General features: G+C 36.3%; 1 protein-coding gene across 1 annotated transcript; it reads left to right on the top strand.

The window, feature by feature from the left end:
* The first annotated feature begins 367 nt into the window (after positions 1-367).
* Positions 368-17,359, top strand: tmem59l (transmembrane protein 59 like). The gene is made up of 8 exons (XM_015382626.1): positions 368-625; positions 2,007-2,112; positions 2,387-2,481; positions 2,655-2,807; positions 13,018-13,123; positions 13,961-14,075; positions 14,494-14,611; positions 15,647-17,359. Exons 1-8 carry the CDS (start codon positions 455-457, stop codon positions 15,803-15,805), a joined length of 1,023 nt encoding a protein of 340 aa, XP_015238112.1. The 5' UTR covers positions 368-454; the 3' UTR covers positions 15,806-17,359.
* Positions 17,360-17,882: the final 523 nt, after the last annotated feature.

Genomic DNA, 17,882 nt, shown 5'->3' with positions numbered 1-17,882 from the left:
TATATATATATATATATATATATATATATATATATATATATAGTAGTGTGTTCTCTCAATGCTGGTGTTAAGGAGTTTTCTTAAACTTGGCAAAATATGTGACCTCCCTGATCAAGACTTTTCCTATTGCACTTTAAAAATTCATTAGCATTAACATCCAGTGTCTTAACTTATATCAGCAGAATGCTGCAATATCTCCTTTAGAAACATTCCTCTACAGTTTTCTCAAAGTCACCAGAGCCACATTATGCACTGCAGCAGAGGCTGCTCTGCAGCTTTGGTTTATAGGGAGCACGGCGCGTGCGTGGAGGATGGTGACGATGACGCCACGAGCAGGAGCAGATCAGAGGAGCAGCAGACAGCAGCAGCAGCAGCAGCAGCAGCGCCATCACAGGGAGCTCCGTGCAGGTTGAAGGCCGACTCTCCTCTCCTCTCCTCTCCAGGCTCCCCTCAGATGCTCCGGCTCGCTGACAGCATGTCCGGCTTCTTCCCCGCCCTGCTCTCGGTTCTTCTCACCGGGCTCGCGGCCGCTGCGTCTTCTGATCTGTTTGACAATCAGCTGGGTGACATCAATTATTGCAAAAAGCAATGCCAGCTCACCATCAAAAACAAAAGCCCCGCTAAAGTAAGTTATTCCTGTGTGTTCGGCTGACTCTGCAGGGAAAATCACAGCACTTGTTATTGTGACCTATATTTCAACAGCGACAGAACCACCTTTTATAATGAGCTATATATCTTAGCGTAACATGCATGTCTTATTTGGAAATGAGGAAGATAAAAAAATTTCTTCGCGTATGTAGATCCAGGCTTGGCTTATTTCTTTGCATCTTCTTGGATGCTTTGTAAGGCGCGCATATAGGCCGAAAAGATGCAGCCTGTCTGCTCCCAAAGGCATGTCCAAGACGTGGACTGCATTCAGGCTCATCGAGTGATTTAACCTCCTCAGCACTGCACCACTGACCGACTGGGATCAGGTGTCACACCATTAAGTCATCTCAGGGTAGATCTGAGCTCCACAGAAGGAACCAACCCCGAGCAGACTGTTAGATGAAGGTGTACATTGGTGAGTTAATGCGGTTATGCAGCATCGGATGCTTTCATCCCCTCTCTCCTCCCTCTGCTCATCAGCTGCCTTCAGGTGTTCAGACATCCTGCAAGGCTGCAAGGAGCACACCTGCAAAACACATTTAGTGCAACGCCACAGAGCTGTGAGTGTAAATGACTAAATTGGATTAATGCAAATTGATTTCATTCATCCTGTGGAGGGAAAAAAGCATTAGAACAAAAGGTAACATGTGCATGTTAAAAAACCAACATAGTTCGTATCTTATCTAATAATAATAATAATAATAATAATAATAATAATAATAATATAATACTTTGGACTTGTAGTGCACTTTGTATTTAAACAAATCCCAAATTGCTACATAGTAAAACAGGTAAAACAGGTGTATATATATATATATATATATATATATATATATATATATATATATATATAAATAAAATATATATATATATAAATGTAGAGCATGAGAAATAAAAAATAAAGAAAATATAAAAAAAGGGGGAAGAGTTCAATTTAAAGCTCTCCTAAAAGGGTGGGTTTTAAGGCCATGTTTGCAAAAAAAAAAAAAAAAACATCCAGAAAAGAAACCCTGAGTAAACACGCTGAGAGGGGGAAAAAAAACTGCAGCAAAGGTCTTTGTCTCTCCTGTGCTGACACTGGACACTAGAGGATGCTGTTTCTCCCTTTAGCAGAGAACATCTACAGAACATCGCATTAAACTCTTCACAAGTGTAAAACTGCTTGCTCATTACCACTGGTTTTCACTGACAGAGTCAGGAAGTCTGTCATAAACTGCAGAGGACAGGCCATAATACGACAGCCGCGCTGTGTCATTAGCAGATGCCGTGGTTCATCCGTGTCACATCGCCAAACAAACTTTCTCCCACACTACCAGGGGATGTTTCTAATTTTGCATCCGTCTCTGTCTCTCTGGTAGGACTCCATAATGAACGCCTGTCACCGCGGCTGCCGCCTCTACTCCATCTGCCAGTTCGTCAATGGGGACGCCGGGTTTAATACCAGCAAGGAGGAGTGTCAGGGAGGTGAGTCAGTGTGGCGCTCTGTGCCAAGGAATGTTTGTGCTTTTGAGTTTGGCTTTTACAAGCATAATTTCTTGCAGAATTTGCATAAAGAATGCAGACTGATATCTATGTAACTGGTTCAGTAGATGTATTGATATTACTGTATCTTGCAGCTTGTCCAAAACCCATAACTGTTGATCTCCATGCTTTTCTTCACTGATTCTTTGTTCTTTACCCTTTTTTTATTTTTTGCTTTATCCTGCCAATAGTCAAAAGTGTCCTGTTTTTCATGCAGCTTGCCAGGAGGCATACATCAAGCTGCTGGAGCAAGAGGCCTGCAGCACCGGCTGTGCCAGCCAACCCTCTGAACCTGAGATCATGAGGAGGAAGGTGAGAAAAGCTGCTCTGCACCCAATACATTTACACTCCTATACCTATGTGCACCTCATGCTGCTTTCAAAGTCAGTATGAGTCTTTTGGCATGTCTGAGAATCACCATCGCATGCACAGAAAAACAGCGGAGGTCAGCCAGTCTGTTTGACCTGTTCTTGTTTCATTTGCAGTTGAGGGCCATGACTTTGCGCCCCAAGCCCCCCTCTGTGATGGAGGCTGTGTCCAGCTGGTGCAATGATATTGTCAGCTCGGCCCAGAGCTTTATTTCCTCCACCTGGACCTTCTACCTGCAAGCTGACGATGGGAAGGTTGTGGTTTTCCAGGTAAGATACCCAGCAGGGTTATTTAATTATATACATGTGTTTAAAAAGTTCAATCTAAAGGGAAAACCTTTAAAGCAATGTCAAAATATATCTGCCAGTTGTCTCTTTTGTACAGCATTATGACCAGTATTAGGCAAGTGACATACAAAATGTAAAATATTAAATTTTCCAAGTTACCTTTGTTAGAAAGTACTATATTTCTTTACTATATTGCAATCTGTGTAAATTACTGATTTTTTTATTCCCTTTGCACGCCTTTAGTAAAAAATAAAGGCTGCATAAATGTTTCAGTTAATTATGACAAATCACTGCACGCCTTTATTACAAAGGTAATTTGTCATAATTAGCAGAAACACAAAAATGTAATGATGTGAAATAATTTAACAACAAAAACCTTCACATTGAATGACACAAGCTCGCTTTCTTTTCCTCATTAATTAGCTGCTGAGTTAAGTTTGGCTGCACAATGTTTACCAAAAAAGTTTCCTTCAACTGAAACGTTGAAACGTATAGCCACATTGAAAATGGTGAAATGATTGTTGAAGCCATCTTGCCCCCTTCTCCGTCTAACGGTTTTAAAAGACTCTTCTTCTCCTGTTTTTAAAACGGCCTTCTCCTTTTGTTTTAAAACTGTTATAAAGCAAGTTTTGTAAAAACAAAACAAAAAAAAACACGTTCTTTTCCTCTTTATTTCAGCTGTTGGCCATGGGTCGTTTTTTCAAAACCAACAGTTAGGATTGTAACTTTAAGTAATTGTAATAATATTACAAAACTTAGTTTGCAGTGCATTATATTACTCTGTGAATGTCTGAACATTACGGTAATTTCAATTCAATTCAATTTTAATTCAGTTTATTTATATAACACCGATTCACAAACCATGTCATCTCAAGGCACTTTACAGTTCACCAGATCATACAGTCAAATTGATTCAAAGTTTTCTATCTAAGGAAAACCAGTTGATTGCATCAATTCATTGACTCAAAGGCAATCCCTTACACTAAGCATGCTTGTAGCGACAGTAGAGAGGAAAAACTCCCTTTTAACAGGAAGAAACCTCCAGCAGAACCAGGCTCAGTGTGAGCAGCCATCTGCCGATGCCAACTGGGGTTCAAGGAGACAGAAGCAGAGATGTAAAAGGCGGCCCAATCCAGGACACACACAGCCAGGCAGACAAGCTCTTAGCCAACTTCAATGTCAGAGGAGGAAAAGAGCACATCCAGCCAGTCACAGTCAGAGAAACAGGACTACACTGGAAAAACAGGACAATCTCTAACATCTATAGACAAAGGTGTTGATGGCAGCAGCATAGCTAATATTTCTCTCCAGAGTGATGTCACAGCCAAACAGGAACAGATGAGGTGAAGCTACTATGAGAAAAGGCAGAGAGAGCAGAACATTAGAGATTAAACTAATAGAGGAAGAATAGAGATAGAATGAAGCAAAATGATGAAATAGGGGTCCCTATGTCCTCCAGCAGTCTAAGCCTATAGCAGCATAACTATAAAGATATCTCAGGATAACCTGTGCCAATCTAACTATAAGCTTTATCAAAAAGGAAAGTTTTAAGCCTACACTTAAAAGCAGACAGGGTGTCGGACTAAAACTGGTAGTTGGTTCCACAGGAGAGGAGCCTGATAACTAAAAGATCTTCCTCCCATTCTATCTTTAGAAATTCTAGGAACCACTAGTAAACCTGCAGATTGAGAGCGAAGTGCTCTGTTAGGAACATAAAAACAATCATTTCTCTGATAGAAGATGGAGCTTTGCCATTTAAGGCTTTATATGCAAGAAGGAAGATTTTATAGTCTATTCTTGATGTGTAATGTGTTACTTATTAATGCGTTACTCCAAACACGGATTATTACAAATATTCACATCACTCAAGTTAATTAAAAAAAGGTCCAGTCACAATAATCAGGTTAAGACCCTATCGTAACACCATGCAAAGTATTGATCGCCTTACTAACTTCTTACCTTTGTGCTTTTCCCCCCAGACCTGAATAATTGATTTTACATGTAAATTTAACCTCCCTACAAGAAGGTGTTTTGTTTGATGACTTCATTTTTCAAACAAACAAGTCCTGATTCAATGAATAAGTTGGTAAATCATGAATGAACTGTGATTAACAGATTAAAAATATATATATATATATATATATATTTTTTTTAATTCTGTAAGATTTTGTATGATACCACTTAAAATGTAAGATAGCACTGTTTCTGTAAGATACCCCTTAAAAAGAAGCCCCCAACAGCATTGAGGAGACATGCATAAAAAGGTCAGAAATAAGAAATGATGTCAATGACTTCTACCAGGCTGGAAAGGTTTCCAGTGGCACTGAGACTCAAACCACAGTGAGACCCATTATCCAATAATGGAGAAAACATGGAACAATGCTGAACATTCCCAGGAGTGGCTAGCCTGCCAGTGTTTGTTTAAAGAGAGCACAGACAACTCATTCATCAGGTCATAGTAAAAACCAGAACATCAGAAAACCTGCAAGCTTAACATGCCACCATTAATGTCCAATTTTATGATTCAACATTCAGGAAAACAGTGGACAATAAGGCCATCCATGGAGATGGTTGAAGGTGAAAATTACTTCTGACCAATGAAAGCTCAAAGGGCCTGATATTAAGAAGTTCTGCGCTTGCTAATAAAGGTATTTCTTCATGCAGTGCCAATCTTCAGAGAAGGAGCAAAGTGATTTGTGTTACTGAATTTATTTAGTATATTTAATGTCTGTGCCTTCATTGACATGCAGATCAACATTTCATTACAAAACCAAGCAATCTCATTAGCGGAGGATATGAAAGCATAAAAATGTACCATGTGCAAAGTTTATTTTTATAGGAAATACAGTTTTAGCTGCAGTTTTTGCGACTTTTTCCACTATTTCTGAGTCAGGTGCAAACTGAAGATAAAATATCTACAATTATTGTGGCCACAAATAAAGCATTGTTACAATGCTAGAAAATAAGCATCCAAACATATTTGGACTGTCAAAAATAACAATAGTAGAATAATATTTATAAAGAAATAAAATATCCATGCAGGTTGGCACAGATTAATTCACTAGGATGGCTGATGGCAATCTTTATACAATTCAACCAAAAACAACAAAAAAAGACTGAACTTAAATATCGTTGCTTGTTTATAAAAAAGAACATGCACAAAATCAAAGGAGCCTTCAAAAACACATCGACTACTAAATGCACTATAAATTTAATTAGTATTATTATTATTTTATTGTTACCAGTGTTACTTATAATGCTATGGCTTTGAACCTCATCTTTCTTTTACGTCCTCTCAAACTACCTGTAGAAAATTAATGGGGGAATTCAAATTTCTTTACGTCTTTACATTTGAGTAGCAATCTGTCTAGATCATCCGCAACATGCTTACTTAGTGCATGCACTAAAAAAACAAACAAAAAGTCTACATGCAATTTAGCTGAATCTATTCTGAATCTTTGACACTCAGACCCAAACTGTCCTAAATGTTCCAAAACAAATCTTGATGATTCCTGAAGTTTTTGGTAAGGTATCCTATGGATTGGTTAGATAAACTTTAACACAATGTTTATCTTGTTTATATTAACCTTTTAAGATGTTAGTCAGTGTAAAAATTAGCTTTTTTTTGTTTAAAACAAACCCATTTATAGTGCTGTAAAACATCCTTACTTAATCCTGCATTGTATGAAACAGGCCAGAACACAATCATCAATGCTCATCAATGTGATTAACATAAGCAGTGCTATATAGAGTGGTTTGACTGCATAAGACGAAAAAAACACCATATCATCTGCGTACTTATAGAGGGAATTCAGAAATAGAAAAAAAAAAAATACATAACCTCTGACTCTTTAAGTGTTTAGAGCAGGTTGTTAAAATTGGAGCTGCATGTCCCTTGGCCCCAGGGTGCCACACAGTGGCAGTCCATTGGCATATATAAGGTTGCAATGACAAATAACTATTCTTATTTTTTTTTAAATCAGCTTAAAAATATTCAAATCCAGAAATGTGGACTTATTCAGAAAATAAAACGACCTGAGTCAGTGTGATGATGGTACTTTTCATCTGATAAATGAAGCTCATTCTAACTGAGATGAGATGCACCTTTACATAGTGGCCAGCACAAATTGAAGTAATCCGAAATGTTTGCACTCGTGCACTCATTTGATTTGCAAAATGGTCAAATCTTCCCCCGTACAATATGATAAACAATTGTATAAGATGAAAGTCTTTAGAGTCAATTTTACTGTTTTTTAGTGGAAACTTCACATGTGCTTCCCTCTTGAGAGCAGAGCAGGCCCAGGGCATAAGCGACCAAAGCTGGAAGCCTTCCACAAAACTGAAATTTAATAAAGACCTAAGATCTAACATGTTTATCTTTGTTTATATAGAAGCAGGATGACATTAAATTCAGCAGAGGCAAAATAAAACATTTTAAGGTGGGACAATTTGGATTTGTCAAATTTTCTTTGCAAAAGTGCATACAATATTCCTCACAAGTAAAATGATTTTGTTGCAATGGTTACAATTTTTGACCTTGGGCCAGCCCGTTTGGGTGGGAAAAAGCATGACGTTCACTGAGCTTTCGTATTCTTTTTACATTAATCTATAACCAAAAGAATTAACACCAATCAGGGAATGAAGTATACATTTCTTTAAGCTTGACCTTAAGCTTGACTTGCATTTTCAGATTTAGAACCTCAGATAATTTAAAAGGAAAATAGGGGGTGATTGCATAAATAAAGATCTCACCCAGAGTTTCTAAAATTGCTAAGAAAACAATAAATACTAGGTGATTTGGTTAGACACAATAATACAATTGTGGCCTGATTGTTTTATAGTTAGTGCACAATCATATAGGTTCTGGGGGGAAAAAAAGCTAAAACATAAAAAAAATGTTTGCAAACTAAACAGCAGCCTTTACTTACTGGAAAAGCGTAAAGCATTGCATTAATTTAGGTAAAACAAGATTATCTTGAACCAATGGGATTGGAGCTGATTTATAAACATGCTAATCTTATGCTTCCACTGTAAACTTATACTTAAAATCCAAACAAAGCTTATAATAAGGCTTTTGTCTTTTAGACATTAGGTTGGGGGAAAAAAAAGATTTAGCTTTAAACTAAAAAAAAAAACACCCCAATTTATTATCTTAAAGTTCAGCAGTAAAGAATTGAAAAGGTCTCTCGGATGAGATGCAAAATGTTGTCTAGAAAACTTCACCTGTATGACCTGGATGACTGGGTATCTTCACAGATAGGTTCAGCAGTAAAATATGCAAATAATCAGAGCTTCTGGTTTATTCAGTTTATTTGTTTACATAACAGAATCAAAGCTAACTAATATGACATGTTGTCTTTTCATCTCTTTCCAAGTAATTGTTTTTCCAATAAAAAACTCTATTTTGATGAATTTCCATGGCATGCTACATCTATATCCCTCCTGTCTGTTATTTATAAAAACCAACAACAATCAAGCTCAAACTAAACGTTGCAACAATAATATAATCTTACAATTCAAGCAGCCATTTTATTTAAAATAAATTGAGATTAAATTAAACATGATTTCACCATTAAAACCCTTTAACTTTAAAAGCTTATCTCTACCAAACACAAACTGGTGAGCTGAACTAAATCAAAGGTGATATTACTTTTTTCCTAATCTTTACTAAACCTACAGCTTTAAAAGGCCACCAGTCTGTTTATAACTGAATCTCAGTGTAAATCAAGCTTTAATGTGTAGACTATATTGGTTTGCTAAAGAACTAACAGCATCATAAAGAACAAGTAACACAGGAAGCAGAGACAGATTAGGGATACAGCTGTTAATAAGTTTAAAGCAAGGTTAGGTAATGATGCATTATTTCTAGCTCTAGACATCTACAGTTATACATAATTGTTCAAATCATCATTAGAAAACAGGAAAGGGGAACACAGAATCAACCTACCCAGATATGACCAACCTACTGGAATAGATGACCCATGGTAACTCTGGAGGAGCTGCAGAGACACACAGCTCAAGTGGAAAAAGTTGTTGACAAGACAACTATAAGTTATCCTTTATAGAAATCTATACTTTTAGAAAAAGTAGAGAGAGAAAACTGGTGTTGTTGTTAGAAAACTATGGGAAGTAAGTTACAGTTTCTCAGAGGCAACTAAGCAAGCATACCAGAAGGTTTTCTGTTCAGGAAAAGTCAATATTTAGCTTTTTGTTCTGCATGCATTCATGTTTTCGGATGGTCCAGTCAAAATCTATTGACAGACAATCTCTTTTTTTTCTGCCCAAGGTTGAGTTATAGTGGGAAAAGTTGGCAGAAAAATCCCCCCCAAAGACTTTCTGCAGTGAAAAGTTAGCCACAGAGTGGAAGGTGTATGAATGCACATCAGTCTTTTTTAGATTATTTTTTACTTCCCCTTCACTGCACTCGTTATACTACCTTGTGTTGGTCATAAACATGAATTTTCAGAAAATACATTAAAGCAAAGCAGATCCTTAAAGATGATCTAACTTAATTCTTCGTGCTTCTTGTTAAAATTATGAATTATACCGTTGATTTTATGAAATTTGTAGCTTTCTATGTGAGTTTTAAAGATTCTTTCCAAATTAACGATAACTCAATAAAAGACCTATGCATTACAGCTATGAAAAAATGTGCTTTGTTAACCCATAAGGCTGCTCCGTCACACCCAGTGGTTTAAAAAGCGTACCAAAAACCTGCTCTGTCAAGTGTTTTTCTGTTTGGATGACAGTTTTAGCTGTATAATTAAATGTTTCAGAGGAAAATGATAGTGTTTATGTGCTCTAACCCATGTGGAAATGCTTCTGTATTATAAAGGGTCTACTTCATGTGGGAATTCTGCGTTACATGTCAGGTTCAGTGTGCTTGGCTGTCAGGCCTCAAATCAGAAAGAGCAATGCTCCCAGCTCAGAGCTGCTTTTGGACTTGGTGATGGATGTTTGATCTCTGTGGCACTTTGCATGCAGGACATAACTGTGGGTGGAAGCTTGCATTGGCAGGGCAGTAGGGAGGCTATCAGGGCTATGTTTGGCTTGCAGCTGGTACACTGCCAAAAAGGTGACAGATTGAGATTAAAAAAAAAGGGAAATATCCGACATGCTGAGGGATGGCAAAGGTGAGAAACGTTTCCTGAAAGACAAATTACAGTAAGTGAGTATTGACAAAGTACTGACTACCTATTTAAAGCCCTTTCCTTGTTTATGTATATTTTTATTTTCCAAGAAGAAATATACATTTGGGATCAGATACTTACTTTATAACCACATTTTTTAGTTTAAATGACGTAAAATGTTTCCATTTTTCAAATGCCAAAATAATGAGACCCGGATTTCTATGTTTGAACACACTCTCTTAGTATAAACTGTATGTCCTGTTGTCCTTAAACCATTTTATAACAAATTTGATGATATGATTAGATCCCAACAAAACATTTTTGCCCAAGTTTTAAGTTACTTGGGGAACATAATGTTATTTTCCCATTAAGTTATCTATTTCATCAAGTGCACCATTCCCTCTCCCATCAAGCCCCCACAAAACATGATGCTGCCACCTCCGTGCTTCACCATTGGATTATGTTCTTAGTTTGTTATGTTGTTTTTTTTCGTTATTTTAAATAGATTGCAGTACATGTTTGCTAATATTAAAGCTTTAAATGAGATCCTTTGAACTGAGATTCCTTCTGACCATTATCAATGATAACTATTGTGTGGTAGAAGTTGGTCATGATACCATTAACTTGTTAGAAATTAAAAGAAATAATGAGAGGTAGGAGCTAAGTGAGAGATATGCTCTGTTTTAGAAGAATATAGCAATTTAACATAACTCAAAAAAAAAAAATGCTCTTATTACTGACACTCCACTATGTTTGTGGAATTTCTTTTTCAGTATGTATGTTTTCTCCTAATAGGCTGATTTGATGGATCCACTAATTGAATAATCTATCAAAATATATTAAGTTAGTTTTCAACCAATTACAAGACCTGGCAGCTCAGGAAGCTTAGAATCCTGCAGCTTTCAGATGTATTTCTGCCTCACCACACCTGAATTAAGTGATGAAGCTATTAGCATCCCTCTGTAGAACCTGGATGCCTGCTGTAGAGGCAGTTAAGCTGTTTGATTCAAGTGTTTTGGGCCAGAGACGCTAGGCGCTGCGGGACGCTGGTTCTGGAAGATTTGAATTTGCGATAAATTATATATTTGATTGCTAAAACCAGCAGGCTCACCTTATGTAACTCAACAAAATAAATTTTATCTTTATTAATATGTAAGTATCTAATTTCAGCTTTGTGTTTAGTTTTCCCAAACACTCAGCTATGTCCAAATTAAAGCCAATGAATGGTTATTGAAAAGCCACAAATCTTCCAGGTAAGACCTCCAATTCCACCTCTTTTCAACCCAAAGTACATTTGGCTCTTTCTCTGCTGATGCATAAATAATGAAAATTATCATTTCAGTCTACATCACAGTAAAATCACCCCATTTGTCTCTCACGGCGTTTTTCACTGGGAACATTTTGCAGCCCTTTTGTATCACTGTCATCTTAGGATAATGAAAGGTTTTTAAAATAAAGTGCAAGATAACATTAAAGTTATTCTAAACGAGGTTCAGACTCAGATTGAACACATAAGAAAACTTCATGAATAAAAAAAAAAGAGGTAATTGGGAGGATTCAGACTGCGGCGGGAGATGACATGCTGTTGTAAATATGTGCACATCTGTGTGTTTATGCTGAGGCCAGCAGAACTATTATTAAAAGTGACTGCAGCGACTGCTGCAAAGGAAGGAGGGTCGGCAGTGGGAAAGCAAAATCGCTTTTTAATGAGTCCTCTGGGTGAACCAAAAGTGAAACAGGAACAATGAAAACAGTGACAACAGGCCAACGGTGTGTTAAAGATGGATTTTTCTAGAAATTACCCTAGTACTAGCTAAATGCACATTTAAGTCTGTGAAATGGGGAAACAGAGAAACATAAAATAAAAACAAAAGAACCATATCCTTAATAAACTTAAGGCAGAGTTTAATTGCTTAAATCCTTAAAATCCTTAGGCTAAATTGAAGTGCTTAGAATTTATCTATGAATTGTCACATGCATTGTATTTTAAAAGTGCCCCTCCCCTGAACAAATGTATTTTCTAAATGCTTTCCATTCGCATTTAAATGTTTTTGACCCCCCCCCCCCCCCCCCCCNCACACACACACACACACAATTATCTGTTAAATAAAAAGGAAAACTGGAAAAACATATTCAAACCAACCTGGCTTTGTGTGAAAAGTGATAATCTTTATGCTTGCTGGCTTTGGTTGTGGTTTTCTTTGCATTCCCTTGTTTTGCAGGATTGTTTTATTTCAGATACTTTGTTTTTTAAGAGTAACCAATTCAATTAAATTTCAATTCATTTTATTTTTTAATTTTATTTATTCAGTTTTTACTCTTGTTTACTCATATTTTACTCCACCAATTTACAAAGCATGTAATCTCAAGGTATTTTAAGAAAGTCAGCTGATTGCATAGACTCATTGAAAGCAATCCCTCACACCAAGCATGAAAAACTAAATTTTAACGGTAAGAATCCTCCAGCAGAACCAGTGTGAGCCGCCATCTGCTGAGGCCGACTGGGGTTCAAGAAGACAGAAGCAGACGTAGAAAAAGTAGCAGAGATACAAAAGCAATTTTAACCAGGATTTTATAGAAGTCCTGCACAAGCTTTACTGTCAGATTTAGGTCTAGATTTTGACTAGGCCACACTTTTGACAGCCAATCAGATGTAGACTTGCTTGTATGCTTCAGGTGCTTTTGTGTCCAAAATAAAAAAAAATTAATGGGAGAACAACTACATTTTGGTGTTGGTTTCAACATAATAGAGTGGGAATTTAAAGCTTTCATTAAAATTTGACAATTTTTTTTTAATCAAGGGATTTCATAAAATACAATAACTGAGAATTTGTGTCATACTTTTAATGCAACCACACAATATTCACAGTGTTAAGAGATGAGTTTGCTGCAACCTCATGCAGTTTACAGTGAATGTTTAAATCATACATTTAGAACAATGGGCTTTGATCTGACATCTATCTATTAATAGAGAGAATATGGATTGTCAGGATAAAGGTTGTTAAAGTTTTCTGTCTTTATTTCCATTACTGGCTAAATCCCTCTGTTTATTTTGTGACCAGAGTCAACCAGAGATGGAGTACTCCATGCCTGAGCTGCAGGCCCCTCGATCCAGTGTGGCTGACAAACCCTGGCCCCAGGTCCACTCCCACACCCAGAGACCCCACGGTAGGGATGTCTTTGTTCCCGAGAATATCTTAGAAAATGTAAAATAATAAACACTTTTTTCATATGTTGCCACCTTAGAAACACAAGCAATAATGGTTTTATAGTAGCTATGTCTGTATGATTAGGGTCCTTGTCTTTTGCAACCTCTAAAACGTTTATCTTCAGGATTTCCCTTTTTTGAGCTTTTTTCATTTACTCTACAAATTTTCCTGTCCCTGCAGAAGAAAAGCATTATGACAGCATGGTAATTCCACTCCCATGTTTCACCTTGTGGGCAGTATTTTCAGAGTGCTGAGCTGTGTACAGTAGAGTGCTTTCCACCACACAGCATTTTAAAGTATAAGACTAAGAAATGTCCTGTCAACAGATCCTTTTCGCTAAGCTGTGAATTCCTGCAGCTCCTCCAGAGTTACCTTGGCTCTCTGGCCTGCTTATTAGATTATTCCTCCCATTGCCCATCCCTTTTGTTGGAGGTCCATGTCCTTATAAAGACTATAAATTGAAAACTTCCCTTGTGAGATGTTTAAAGCCTGAGATATTTTTTTAATAACGGCCCAGTAACAATAGCTGTATTTTCTACCTGTATTGCATTTCAGACAGTGCAGTTACAATTAATGATTAGTTGATTGGAAGATCATACATTTTTATTTAGGGATATTATGAATGCCACACCTTTTTATTAATGAAATGCTTGAAAAAAAAAAAAAAAATATGTATCAATTACAATCCCATGAAATTCAATAGATATATTTCTGAATGCAATGTGACAAAATGAAAAAAATTTGCACATATGTTGAGTCTAATAATACAAAACATTTTTTCTTCATTGTGTTGCAGGTGTTAAGGGACGAGGACAAAAAGGAGCAGGCAAAGTGGTGGTCAAAGGGAAGCACCCCATCCAGGACATAGAGGACGCTGCAGCTGACCATGACTTCCTGGGCTGCATGTCAAGGTCAGATAGCTTGCTTGACTAAAACACTAAAGAGAGGCCAGATTATTGGTGAATTCACATGCATGACTCATTTAGTCTGAATTTTAATATTGTCCAAGCTTTTATTCCTACTACATTTGAAATGAAACCTTTTGATTTTTGTATTGCATTTTGAAGCGTGTCATAATATTCATATAAAGTATTTTACCTGAGATTGTCTTCATCTCTGTACATTAGTCTGCCTCTTAGGAATAACGCGTTTCTAAGAAGTGACTGATAATTCATAACAGGGCATGATCTTTTTTTTTTTTTTTTTTACACTGTTTTATATCACAGCATTTCAGTTAAAATGTTTAAAAATACACAGTTTCACATTTAGGCCAATTATGACTTCTCAGTGATTCATTGACGCCAAATTTTGTCTTCCTCCTATTTTCAGACGTTCAGGCCTTCCAAGGTGGATTTTAGCTGCTTGTCTCTTTCTGTCCATCATGGTCATGCTGTGGCTCAGCTGTGCCAGTCTTGTCACCGCACCGGAGCAACACATCAAGACGCAGGTGCTTATTTGGAAAAAGGAATACCATTTTTATTCCAGTTTCTCCAGTATTCTCCTGTTCTACCCATAGTTTTTGCTCCCTATTTTAATGTTAGTAAAATTCTTAAAAAACTAAAAAACTAAATCATAAATGATAAAAAAAAATAAAATAAATAACAATCTACAACATTAGTATAGCAGGAATAATTGTACATATTTTCATACATCTTCTCTCATAAACAGCCAGAAGGTTTAAGTTGACTTTATTGATACTCATAGGTAAACTTGTTTTGCAGACTGGAAAGAGCTAAATTAATACCAGTATTTCTGTTCGGCTCAATACATTTTTGTAGCTTGTGAGTAAATTTTTTGTTAAGTTGTCAGATTTCATATCGATTTTAGTGTTAAAATTGAGCATAGGATTTTAAAATATATGTGGACACAAAAAGTGACAGCGTGAATGTTGCCTTTAATATTATTATGGATTAGATTTTTTTTTTTTTGCTTAAAATATTCGCCTACCTGTACACCTTGTCTTCATACTCTGAATCTTGCACTACTGTATGTCATTGTGAACAAGTATAGTTTTTTTAGAACAAATGTTGCAGCTTTATCATAAGATCAACATCACTGTACATTAAAGTATAATATGCAGACTCTTGGATTGCCTTATGATGCTGGATGCTTGACACCGAAAGTGAAACCACCTGCTGATTATTTATGCTAATGAATTACTGACCACTTTGAGGTACTCATAGCAAATTGAAACCTCATATCCTGAAGGCTTGATGATCATTACCAGTGAGAATAAATTAAATAAATAAATAAATACATACATTAATTAATTAACTTAGGAGAGTAAATATGAGTAAATCAAAACAACTTTACAGAGGTGAAAAAGACACTGATATTGCACAAATTTCGCTTAATACTCATTTAGATTATACAATGTGTGTTTTAAACAATCTAAATAAACCTTGCGACAGAACTATTAGAGATATGCTTAGATAACCATGATCTTGTTTGTTTATTGCTTCTATTTCTTTGTGTTTCTTAGCTGAGTATAAACGGAGATAAGGAGTTTATGGAACATGTGCACAAGGTCAACCCGTTCCACCTGAGTCCCATGATAGCTGTCAGCATGAAGCAGTCGGGGGAGATGCAGGAGGCGGGACCACTTCCAGTCAAAGTTGACCTCAGCAAAACCTGTGTGTAGAGAGAAAGCAACTGTTTCTTGTTACTTTTGGTAACCAAATGTAAAACATGTGGCTTGTCATCAATGCACCACTCAGAAAAGTTTTTAAAAAATATTTAATAAAAAACCAAGGCTCCATGTCCTGTTATTCAGAACGATCAGTAACATCGTTGTCAGTCGGATACATTTTTCAGTTTTTCATTGTACAGTCCAGGTTTCTGCAAGTACAGCCTCAGATTATCATTATTAATATGGCTCGCTCATTGCTTATAAGAAAGACGCAGCCTTGTCTCGCATTGGCACACAAGACGAGCAGGGAGGATAGATTACAGCTGTAAACTCTGCTGTCACTTTTAATGGTGAGTTTGGACAAATGCAGAGATTCATGTTAGATTTAATTTATCTCGTTCTCACAGTGGTGGGATTAATTAAAAACGGCCTCGCTCAGACGATGAAAGATGAAAAGAGGTGGGAGAGAGGGTAGAGGAAAATGAATGAAAGGTGAGCAAAATACTTGACAGCGCTGCAGGAAACAAACACAGTAGCAAATACTCAGTTTATGATCTGTTTACATAATTAACTTTATGAGCTCTTCAGAAATATCAACTTGGCAAACAGCTCGGAAATTGAAAATCCTCTTCTTGACAGCGTTCTCAGGTGAGTAATCCTCACTGGGGAGACAAAAACTAAATTAGCGTCTTCCTGTAATCTAATTCCTGTGTGTGTTTATACAAATCTGCAAAAGCACTCAATCATCTGAGGAGAACAAATTCAAATAGCTGCATCTGGACGTGCTGACTGAAAATGAGGAAAGCCGAACACGTTATTTATTTTATTTTCTATTTATTTCGAATCATCAACAACAGTAATCAGTTAAAATGTTACTGAAGTGCCATGAAGATTTATTACATCACACAACAGAAAGTTTTCTTTGTGTCAAATCATTACAACACAGACTACAGAAAAACACTGGAGAAAGGTTGCATCGGTTATTGTAATAATATGACTATGATTATCATCGATATTATGGCTCTTATATCACTTCAAGACTTTGTAGCTGTTACCTGTGCCATGTGCTTTCTTATAGCTGACTATTTTGTATGTCCTAGGAGCACATATTGAAGAGAACCCCTGTAACAATGTGTAATGCAAAGCTTTGAACATAAACCCTTGTTATTGAACAGAGTTGCAGTCTTAGATAATATAATTTGTTTTTCTGTGTTTTTGGTGTGCTGCAATACTATCATTTAACCCCTGCAGTGTAGACAATTAACCATGCATGTGAGATTGTTTATTATTATTTTTTTTTAATGATAGTTTATTCTAAGCGCTTGCAATGGCAGTAATGACAATTCTCTACTGTGGACTTTTTTCCTTTTTGTGTTCATATTTACATTTAACCTAGAACATAAACAAATGATTTATAGCAAGGACTATTGATTAAAAAAGCCATCTGATCAAATTATGTGCAGCTTCAAGTTGCAGACTACTGGATATGTTTCAAAATATTTGTTCATTTTTACTGTTTATTTGAAATGAAATGATGAAATAAAGTTTTTTTTGCTGTAAATAAACACAATATGCAAGTGAAGGTTTTCTTTTAGTTTAGAAAAAAAGAGTATTTAATAAATGGACGATTTACTTGGTGCATTCAGTGTCTGTTTTTCCATGTTAATATGCACCATTTCTTATCCTTTACACTTATTTTGTTTTTGCAATAGAAAAAAATAAATAAATAAATGAGTGTGCTTTATTGTCATAGTGGGGATATCACCTGTAGTACTTTTTATAGAAATGCATTAATCATTAGATTAAAGGAAAAATGTTTAAAAGCAGCCCATCTACAAAAAATAAATACATAGAAACAGAATGAATGATAGCATAGATTATAAAATAACTTATAAGGCAGGTCAAAACTGCATATACCGGTAGATAAAATGCAAACCAATACTTAGAAATGATTAATGACCAGATAGAAATTTGCTTAGAATTTTATTGGGGGTATTTGGAGCAGTAATAATCATAAGGTTTAACAGCAGCTGGGAGGAAGGATCTGCAGCAGTTTAGCTTAATGCACCTATGGTTGGGTAATCTTTCA

This window comes from Cyprinodon variegatus, unplaced genomic scaffold (assembly GCF_000732505.1).
Source record: "Cyprinodon variegatus isolate N-32 unplaced genomic scaffold, C_variegatus-1.0 Scaffold261, whole genome shotgun sequence".
In the NCBI taxonomy this organism is placed as follows: Eukaryota; Metazoa; Chordata; class Actinopteri; order Cyprinodontiformes; family Cyprinodontidae; genus Cyprinodon; species Cyprinodon variegatus.
The sequence above is the reverse complement of the archived record's forward strand: the minus strand, read 5'-3'. Positions and strand labels throughout refer to the sequence as shown.

Bases quoted from the DNA above. Each gene is read 5' to 3' on its own strand.
- tmem59l (XM_015382626.1), top strand. From the start codon at position 455: ATGCTCCGGCTCGCTGACAGCATGTCCGGCTTCTTCCCCGCCCTGCTC. The intron at 626-2,006 runs GTAAGTTATTCC...TCTCTCTGGTAG, and splicing joins AAAACAAAAGCCCCGCTAAA to GACTCCATAATGAACGCCTG. The intron at 2,482-2,654 runs GTGAGAAAAGCT...TTTCATTTGCAG, and splicing joins CTGAGATCATGAGGAGGAAG to TTGAGGGCCATGACTTTGCG.